General features: G+C 48.7%; 1 protein-coding gene across 1 annotated transcript in view; it reads left to right on the top strand.

Annotated features, from left to right (window-relative positions):
• Positions 1 to 321: 321 nt before the first annotated feature.
• SREBF2 (sterol regulatory element binding transcription factor 2) overlaps positions 322 to 9978 on the top strand; it is a 59990-nt gene continuing 50333 nt past the window's right edge. Inside the window, exon 1 of the mRNA XM_082420594.1 lies at positions 322 to 576. Coding sequence (XP_082276720.1) covers positions 489 to 576 — 88 coding nt within the window. The 5' untranslated portion in view covers positions 322 to 488. The remainder of the gene's footprint in view (positions 577 to 9978) is intronic.

Genomic DNA, 9978 nt, shown 5'->3' with positions numbered 1-9978 from the left:
TGGGAGGTGTTAACCCTTCATTCCCCAGCGGGTGGATGGAGTAGCTTGTGGAGCCGAACCAACAGAAAAGGGAGCGATTCCTTTAAACGACGGGAAGGAGGTTGGGCTGAGGACCTGGAGGCTTCTCTCCGCATTCGCTAAGAGGCTGCCAGGGGAGGGGCCTCGATATGCAAATCTGAGCTGCTGATCGTTGACGCGCCATCACCCCACGCGCCGCTTCGCGCGCCGATTGGCCAGGACAAGCCTGGTCCTATTGACAACAAACAAGGGAGCGCGCGCGGCCTGGGGGCGGGGCCACAGAGGGCGCGGGTTGGGGCGGGGCAATCCCGCCCCGCCCCGCCCGCGCGGCGCAAACATGGCGGCGGCTGGCACCGGCCGGTGAGGCGGTACCCGCCGGGGGCTGTTGGGTGTCATGGGCGGTGACGGCGGCACCGCCCCCGCGTCTCCCTGAGCGGGACGGCAGGGGTTCCTCTGCACCGAGCCGGGCGATGGACGGGAGCGGAGAGCTGGGCGGTCTGGAGACCATGGAGACGCTCACGGAGCTGGGCGACGAGCTGACTCTGGGGGACATCGACGGTGAGTGGTGGGTGGGTGGGTGGGAGTGCGGGGGCGCGCGGGGAGGAAGGGGTTACGGCGGCGCGCGCGGGTGCGCGTGCGCCCACCCCCCGGCAGCCCCGTCTCGCGCGGGAAGACCCGGCAGGCGCGGTCGACTCGGCTGTCCCCAACCCTTCCGGGAGCTGCGGGTTTGAGCCCCGCCCGGCCGTTCCGCTCGGGCAGGCCGCGGGATCTGCTCCGGGGCGCCTCGTGTCCGGAAGCGCAGCGAGGGTCGTGGGGCCGGGAACGCGGAGCCGGGGGCGTCGCGGGGGCCTGGTGGGAGCAGCCAGAGGAGAGCGCGCGGCCGCTGCCTCCTTCGCGCTCCTACACGCGCGGTGCGAGGTCACGCTTGCCCGCCCAGTGGCTCCGCGTCGCACCTGTCACTCCACTCCCGGCAGCGTGGGCGGCTTTGGGATTCCCCGGGCCGGGACCCCAGGCTCTGCGCCCTCACCCCTGGTCTTCCCGGGGTTGAAACACGGCCGCGTCTCCTGGCGCTTGGGAAAACTTTGGGCAGCGAGCGGTTGCAGAAGCAAGTTGCTGATGAAGCGAGCGGTGGCGGCGGAGTGCGGACGCATCTCTCCGGGATAGAGACCCGGGCGCTTCTGCTGTCGCGCTGCAAAGGGAGTTGAGCAGCAGGAATTTTGAGTTGTGGCCCCTCGGGGACAGGCTGGGGAGCGGGTGGCCTTTGTTCCGGCGACCTTAACAGCGGAGAGGAAGAGCTGGTAGGAGCACAGGGATCATTTTGTGATCACGGAACCCAAAGTTTGGAGAGGGTCAGCGACTTGCCCAAGGTCACCCAGCTGGTTACGGAGCACAGTTCCTGGGCCAGTGTTGGTGTCGCTGCTCCATCAGGCTTTCACCTGCTCCTTGGGGGCGAGGAGTCCAGTGAATAGGTTAGTCATCATAATAATAACTCTGAATAGGTGGGCTCTTCTGATATTCTAGGCCCCAAACGCTTAAATTGTTTCATTTATTCCTTACTACAGTCCCTTGAGATAGATACTCTTTTTGCTCCCATTCTACAGGAGACTGAGGCCAGAAGATGTTAACTTGTTTAAGGTCACTCATTTTAGATTGTCCAGAACCCATACTCTTAATCAGTTAACTCAGGTGCATTGTGCTCTTGAGTTTACAAAGTGCTTTCATGTCCAAGATCTCACTACAGCCTTGCAGGCAGGTATGATGACTACAACCTCATTATACAGATGAGGAAACCGAGGCAGCAGAAGATTCTCTTCCAGGGGAAGAGATAGTGGCAACAGCTAATTGAAAATAATCCGTTTTCCATTTTGCTTCTGTAACATTTCACCCCTTGGCCTGACTTTACTTTCTGATTTTGGTCATCCAGGCAGTGTGGTAAGACCCTTAAATGACGCCCCAAGTCTAACTACAGACTTTTCCACTGAGTGCTCAGAAATACAGAAATGTGTTGACAAATGGGGGAGGGAGGTTCTTGGAACTTAAGGGCAGCTAACATGTTTTGAGTACTTACGTGCCAGGCACTGTGTTAAGCAGTCATTGCACATTAATGTTCTCAATCCTTAACAATTTCCATCAGGTAGAGACTGCTTGTTATACTACGTTCATCGTTTCTTCATAGATCCTGAAACTGAGGCTCAAGGCAGTTCATTAACTTACCCAAGGTTACACAGCCAGTAAGGAGCATGTCCAAAGCTGCCTACTAGCAACCTCACACAAAGAAATTCATGTGCATTTTGTATTCCCATTCCAAAACTGATTCTTATTTGTCTTAATTTGTAATGTGTTAAAGTACCTGGTGGTTAAGTATTAAACTTATCCCTGTAGATTTCTGAGTAATATGTATGTTGTGGAAACTACCACAGTGGTTCCGTGACTTCACAGGGCTCCATATTAGATTTGGGGGAAAATGGCTCCCTGTCTTCACTGGTCAACAAGTATTCAAGTGCCAGCTGTAGTTTCTGAGCTGTAGGGAACATGAAAAGATAGGAAAAATAGAATTTTATGGCTTTGTGGAGCTTGAGATGAATAATAATAAAACTGTAGTGCTGAGTATAGAACAGCTCACTGTTATGCAGAGCAGTTAGTGAAAGTAAGCGTGGAGGGAGCTTGGTAAAGGCTGACTTACCGGGAAGACCATACCAAGGAGATGGCCCTGGACCTGGGTCTTAGAGGAAAGAAGGGTTGGGTGGGCTGAAGGCCAGTGGTCTGCAGGCACAAATATCCCTGAAAACTTACCCATCCATCTCCCTCCAGAACATCAGCCCCATGAGGGCCAGGGCCTTCATTTTGTTTCTTTCACCTAGAATTAAATATTTGTGGAATGCCTGAATGAATCCAGGGACCTTGAGCTAGGCAGGATTCTAAGTTATACTAGACTCAGCCCTTGGTGTTGGGTTAGGTCAGAGCTGGCCAGCCCAGATGCTTCTAGGAGCTGGTTGGGTGAGGAAGAAGAGACGCTGTGGGTAGTGGGGGAGAGCAGGTATGTGCCACCTCAAGAGTCCCAGCCAGCCTCTAGGAGGCAGCCATGTGGGTGTGAGGTGGTGATCCTAAGAGGGTGATGGGATGGGGATAAGAAGTGGCCATTGTGCAAGGTGCTGGATGTGACAGGACATGGCCTCAGTGAAACTTGGCCCTGAAGGCAGAGCAGAGGTGGAATTCTAAGATCCCATTAAGGCTTTGATCCTGGGCATTGGGAGGGCTCAGAAGCCAGCAGGAAGAGCTGGTTTGGGGAGGTGTTGAAAATTTGTCTTAAATTGACTGAAATTGAGGTGCTAGTAGGAAATGGGATGCAGATAGGAGAAGGTTAAAACTGGGGATGGAGATTGAGGACTAGTCACCCACCCATATTGATGAGTTGAGGATAGAGGCGAGAGAAGATGGAACCGGACGTCAAATCAGGTGAGGGAAACATAATAACCTAAGCGGAAGTGAGCTTTTTGAGGAGCAGTTAGTGGATGATGGAGATGGTGCTGCAGAAGACAGCAAGGATGACGAGGCCATGAAAGGACTCATGGGGTTTGGCAATTAGGAGGTCCACCTTTGACACAGCAGTCAGATGAAGTGGTCCGAGGCTAGGTAGACCAGAACGAAGCCAGGAGTGAGCGGGTGGTGGACCAGTAGAGGCAGCTGTTCTCCGTGGAGAAGGTTGAAGAAACTTTGCAGTGAGCTAATTTACTTGATGTCCTCATGGATTTGCCTGTTCTGGACATTTCATATAAATGCAGTCATACAATATGTGGCCTTCTTCACTTAGCATAACGTTGAGGTTCATCCGTGTTGCAGCACGGTGTTCCCTTATATGGATACACCATGTTTTGTTTATCCATTCATCAGTTGTTGGACATTTAGGTTGTTTCCGCTTTTTGGCTGTTATAAATGAAGCTGCTGTGAGCATTCGGGTGCAGGTTTTTCTGTGGACATATGTTTTCTTTTCTCTTGGGTAGATCCTCTACGGTTTTTGTTGCTGTTTTTTCCTAGCGCTCATAGTAGCCCCATTTATTCACTTGCTTACTTTCCATGTTCCCGTAACTAATGCAGCCTTAAATCTTGTGACAGAAACTCAATTTGGTGGTCAGTTCCTTTTATCGCCCTTGTTGATGTCTCTCCTGGAGCCTTCCCTCTTTTTGCCCCATCTGATGGTTGTCTAGGTCTGCTGTTTTGCACTTATCCTGGGTCTACCCTTAACCATCACCCGGGGTCGGGGGCGATGTTGAAGCCCTTGTTCCCTAGTTCTTGTTTTTTTTTTACTCCCTTGTTTTGATGGAGCACATCTTCCAGTAGCTTCCTAAGGAAGTGTACTTTAGAGGTAAATTTGGGGGGCTTTACCTCTCTAAAAATATCTTTATTCTGACGTCTCCAATTTGATAGTTTGGGTGGGTTTAGAATTTTAGGTTGAAGGCATAGCCTCATTGTTTTCTAGCTTCCAGTAGTTGAGAAATCTGATACCATTTTGATTCCTGACCCTCTGTGTGTGACATGTTTTCCCTGAAAACTTGTGGGCTCTTGTCTTTGTCCTCGGTGCTCTGAACTCCACGATGGTGTCCACTGATGGGCTGAGCTGTCTGTCACTGCCCCTGCTTGGTGGGCTCTGAAGGGCTTACAAAGTCAGATACCTGCATTCATGCAGCCCTCCTGCTGGTAGCCCACCCTGTACCCTAGGCTGCAGAGTAACTTGCTGTTCCTGAGCCTTTGCGTGGCACTGGCTTGGGCCTCTGTTGGCTTCTCCCAGCAGTCAGTTCCGTCTGGCACTGAAGAGGCGCTCTGTAAAGGTGTGTCTAACGAGGAAAGGAAGGCACTTCAGGTTGAGGTGTTGGGTGGGCCCCTAGTCGAGGTGTGCACATCACTGGGAAGATCGGAGTGGCCAGCCTGGTGTCGGGGAGGGTGTGGCCAGCACACCGCTGGCGGGGAGGTGAGGAGACGGGTAGAAACTGGCTGCATGTTTCTCTAGTGAGTCGTACTTCGGAAAAACTGCCCAGTGAGGTGAAGCATAGATCTACTTTTTACCCCTTTTTGAAGATGTGAGCTTTCTCTTGACACTAGAATATATATCCCTATTGCTAGTGTTAGGCTGGAAAGAGCTGCTGCTGCTCTTAGCTTATTTATTTTCTGCCAGTTTTTAGCGCCTGGCCTCATCCGGTTCCATGTCGTGGGATACATCTTCTAGGGTTGCTCAGACCGCTGAACCAGGCTCCCAGGGTTTCCCCTTCTTCCTGGCTCTGTTTGGTTTCGCCCTTGACAAACGTTGTTGCATTCACACCTGGGCCTTTGGCCCAATGTTCTTGAGCGCTGCCTGCCTCTCATGTCAGTCTTTTCTGTCATTCTCATAGTCAGCCTGCCTCTCATGTCAGTCTTTTCTGTCATTCTCATAGTCAGCTCAGGTCTTGGCATTTTTTCTTGGCATTTTTTAAAAAGTGTATTTTTGCCCCTATATCGAATAGATCTTTTCTTTTCTCAATTTCATAATTTAAAAAAGAAGTTCTTAAGCAACTTTATTCAAATAGCGCTCCCTGAATATCAACTTGTCTATCCTGCTGGATTCTTGTCTGAACTTTATTAGCGTGCACATGAAATGTTACAGCATTTTCACTTACAGGTTGCTGTATGTTGAAACAGTTGAGGTATAGTTGCCTGTGATCCAGTGTAATTCATCTGAGGGGGTGAATACCTATCCCTGTCCCTGTGGAACATTTGCATCATTTGCAGTTTTTCATTAACATAAGTACTGTTGCCCTGAACACAGATGAGCAGATCACTTTGGAGTTAGTTCGTTGGTGCGTGTTTCTCATCAAGGACTCTTCAAGTCAAGAGCTGGGTGACAGCTCTTACACACTGCCAGCTGTAGCCCTTTCATTTTTTAAAACTTTTCCAGTGTTATAAATTACTGTGGTGATTGGAACTTACCACTTGGAAAATATTTTAATTTTTTCAAAAAGGTGATACATTCATATGGCAAAATAAAAAGTATGAAAGGGTACTGTGAAAAGTCTTGCCCCCAGCCCTGTCACCATCTGCTTAGGGCCCACAACCCCAAGTTATTAATTTTTTAGTTTCTTTTACATCCTTCAAAACTTAATGCAAATAGAAGCAAATAACAAGTATGGATTTTCATTTTTGCCCCCCTTTTTATTTTTCGCAAATAATATGCTATAAGCTGTGTTCTTCTGCAGCTTACCCTTTTTTTTTTTTACTTAACAATGTATCTTAGAGATCTTTCCAGTCTTTTTCACTGCTGCATGGTTTTCCATTGTATGGATGCACTGTAATTCATTCATCCAGTCCCTTTTTGATGGACATTTGAGGGTGTTTCCAGTCTCACTATGAAAAACATGCTGTGGCGAATAGCTGTGTAAATTCATCATTTCACACATATGCAGGTGTTGGAGCAGGATAAATGACCAGAAGTGGGTTTGCTGTGTCAGGGTGGGGTGGTGATATCTACACCATAGGTGCTGTAAGAGTCAAATGAGATAAAACATATGAAAGGAAGGGGCAGGAACTAACATTCTCTTCTGGCTCATTTGTGGTTTTGATAGATTCTGTCAAACTGCTCTCCGCACTGGAGGTACCAGTTTACTCCCCCACTAGTGTGGAGGAGAGGGCCTGTCCTTCTCAGCTTCCGGCTAGAGTCTGGAACTCTAGTCCCTTATTCTGCCTGTCTCTTTGCCGCCTGTATGCCGGTTTAGGGCTGATGCTGCCCCAGCCCCCCAACAGTGCACATGTGTAGACCCCTCTTTCCTGGCCTCCTGGTTCCTCATATTTCTTTTCTATACTTGAGACCACTGGACAGTCAGTGGGCAGCCACCAGCTTTCTGAGCAGTCCCTTCCTGTGCCTCTGATGTTGCCTTTGCTTGCCCAGGACCCTAGTGGTTGCGACTGTTTTACTCCTCTGCTGCCTTTGGTTTCTTGGAGTGATCCTTTGTCTGGTTTGCTTGCTCTCTATACTTTAAAAATTGCTCCTGAAGGTACAGCAGTTCCTTATTTTCAGCCCTCTGCCTTGGGGGACTTGAAAAAATGACTTCTTGCTTTACATTGTTTCAGTGGGACTCTTCTGTCTGGGTTCCTTTTCTTGGTGTCTTGGTGGCAGCCCTTGCTGCCCCAGAATTTCAGTGCATCCTTCATCCTCGCATAAAAATTCTTTGGGGCTCTCCATTCCTATAAATAGTGTTCTGGAAGTTGATTCTTTTCATTCTAATTCTCTTCAGACCACCTTTCACCAACATCTGCAGACATTTTAGGAAATGCCCTTTTGTTATGAATAGCCTCACTTCTCACAATACTTTCCTTTGAACTTTTAAAAGTCAATCGTAGTTTTTCTGAGCTAGTTGGGTGGAATTTCTGTGATTATTTGTTGGGCAGGACTGAAATTGACTTGTGATTGCTGTTTTCCATTGTGTGATTCTTCTTACAGACATACACTGTATTTGATAACGAAAATGGGACCGTTTCATCTTGATCCTACAGGTGTACTATCATTTATCCTGAGGTGCATCATTTCTCTAGGTGAAGGTGACTGTCTTGTTCTTTATTAATTACTGACTGTCTCTGCAGTCACTGCTACTTTTCCATCCTTCATCAGGTTTTGAAATCACACTTGTAGGCAGCACCCGCTACGTGCCCAGCACCGTGTCTGGTTAGACCTACAGTTAAGACCCTTACAGAGGGCCTGTTTTGTGCTGGGCTCTGGGTACAGCACTAGCAGGGTAAGCAAGGTTCCTCTCCTCACACAGTGTGTATGGCCCTTTACCTACATTGTCTTTTGCTCTTAATTTTTTCTCCAATTACACGGTGTGTTACAGATGAAGAAACTGAGACCCAGATCACAACTAGTAAGTCGTAAAATGGTGACCTTGGTCCACATGAGTCCAACTCCAAAACCCATGTACTTTTCCTCTACTCCATGCCAAATCCCCATCTGGTGTAGCGGGCTTCAGAGTTGTGAACACAAGGTGGAGTGGTGGGCTGAGGCTGGAGAGTCCCAGGATCCTCTGCTCAGGTACACATTCAAACCACATGTGTTTATCAGGAAGGGTCTGCCCTGAGCTGGGCACTTCATGTGACTTCCCCTGGGTCCTGCAGCACTTCTCTAAGCCTTAGTTTCTGCTGTGGGGTGGGGAGTGGGGATGTCTGCATCACAGGTGTTGTAAGACTTGAGTGAGCTACAGCACATAAAAGGAAGAGGGCAGAAAATAACATTCTCTTTGACTCTATCTGAGAATGAATGAGGAACTACAATTTGCAAGTTGACTCGTAGGACCAAGGGCCGTTTTTTAGAATACAGTTTTGGAATGTTTGTTCTTTTCCTTTTGAAAGGGCTTTCGTGGGGTGGTGGATGGGACACAAAGGAGCAGTCACAGAACAGGGTAAAGTGTTCCACTTCCGGACCACAAGCCTCAAGGGTTAAACTTTGTTGACATGATGGAATATTTTAAAGAGTAGCAGATCCCAGAGCCTGGGCCTCAAAGTAAGGCTCTCTGGGGAACCTCTGTTTAGAAACTAATCCTAAACCATTGAAGGGCTTGGAAACTGGAAAACAGAACTCTTTCTGCATCTCTCAGGCCTTTGGAATTGCTAATGAATACATGTCTAAATGTCCCTTATAATCTGGCTTCTGCATCTGGTCTGTTGGGTTCAGGGTCTAGTTTGGAACAGTGATGAAATTCCTCCGGCTGCTGAACCAGATGTGGAACTGCCTTGTTAAACTGGTGTCGTCTTGGCTCAGGCCCTCACCATCCCATAGCAACAAGTGGAAATAATGCTTCTTCCTAAGTGTGAACATTCCTACGAGGCCTTACACTTTATAGAAGTCCTTCTGATACATTTGTCTTCCTAACAGTGCTATGAGGCGCTTGATTTTTATATCCATTTTGCAGATGAAGACATAGAGACAGATAAAATGATTTGCCCAAGGTTTACTGGGCTCATGAAGTGGAGTCAGGAGTTGAACTTGGGCCTTCTGACATGGGCTCCTGTACTCTTCCCTGCCCTGTGGGAATGAGGTGGGAGATGCCCTGACTCAGGAAGCCTGTCTAGGAGCCCCTGTTCTGGTCAGAAGTTTGCTTTAAAATTTTTTAACTTAATTAAAAAAATTTTGTTCATTCCAGTTCAGCGGGAATATCCACTACATTCGCAGCACATCACTAGACTCTGGGGTGTTAGAGATGAATGAAACAGTCCCAACTTTCACGGAGCTGACATCTAAGCAGCCAGTCAGAATACAAAGCAAAATGCAGAAGAGGCCAGAAGAGAGAAATAAACTGCAAGTTTTTGGAGCACTAAGGAAGGGAAGTAGGAAAATCTTCACAGAGACTTTGGCATTTGAGCTGAGTTGTGAAGGGTGAGTGAACAGCATTTTAGAAAGGAGAATTTGGAAAGGCAAGATGTTCATTTTGACAGAGCTGGACCAAAGTTGGGAATAATTTGGCATGTTCTGGGCATATGTGATTCAGTGTGGCCATAGTACAGTGTAGAACAGAGGGTCTCAAACTTTAATGTGCCTAAGAGCCCCACCAGGGTACAGCCACTTTGAAAGGCTTGGCCACCGTGCTCGGGTGATTTGCAGGCTATACTCTTGATGACTGTTGTTTGTTGTCTTCCTCAAACACAGCTTTGATCAGGTCCCTCTCCTGCTTCAGTGTGTCCTGTGTCAGTCAGGAGGCTTGGTGATAAGCAGCAGAAGCTGCCTCTGGCTAGCTCAAACAGAAGAGTTTATTGGAAGGATCAGAATCACGGACTGATCAGAAAACCTGGAGAGTCAGACTTGGAAAATGGGCTGGAGCCAAGGGCGGCTCAGCAGCAGAGTCCAGCTGAGGATAGCCTGGAGCAACCTGTTTAGGGCCGTGCTGCCTCAGTGATCTCTGCCTTGTCTCTGCTTCCTGGAGTCATTCCTGCAAGAGTCTTGTTCCT

This window comes from Balaenoptera physalus, assembly GCF_965194825.1.
Source record: "Balaenoptera physalus genome assembly, chromosome: 13".
NCBI classification, from domain to species: domain Eukaryota; kingdom Metazoa; phylum Chordata; class Mammalia; order Artiodactyla; family Balaenopteridae; genus Balaenoptera; species Balaenoptera physalus.
This window is presented reverse-complemented; position numbering and strand designations above follow the sequence as displayed.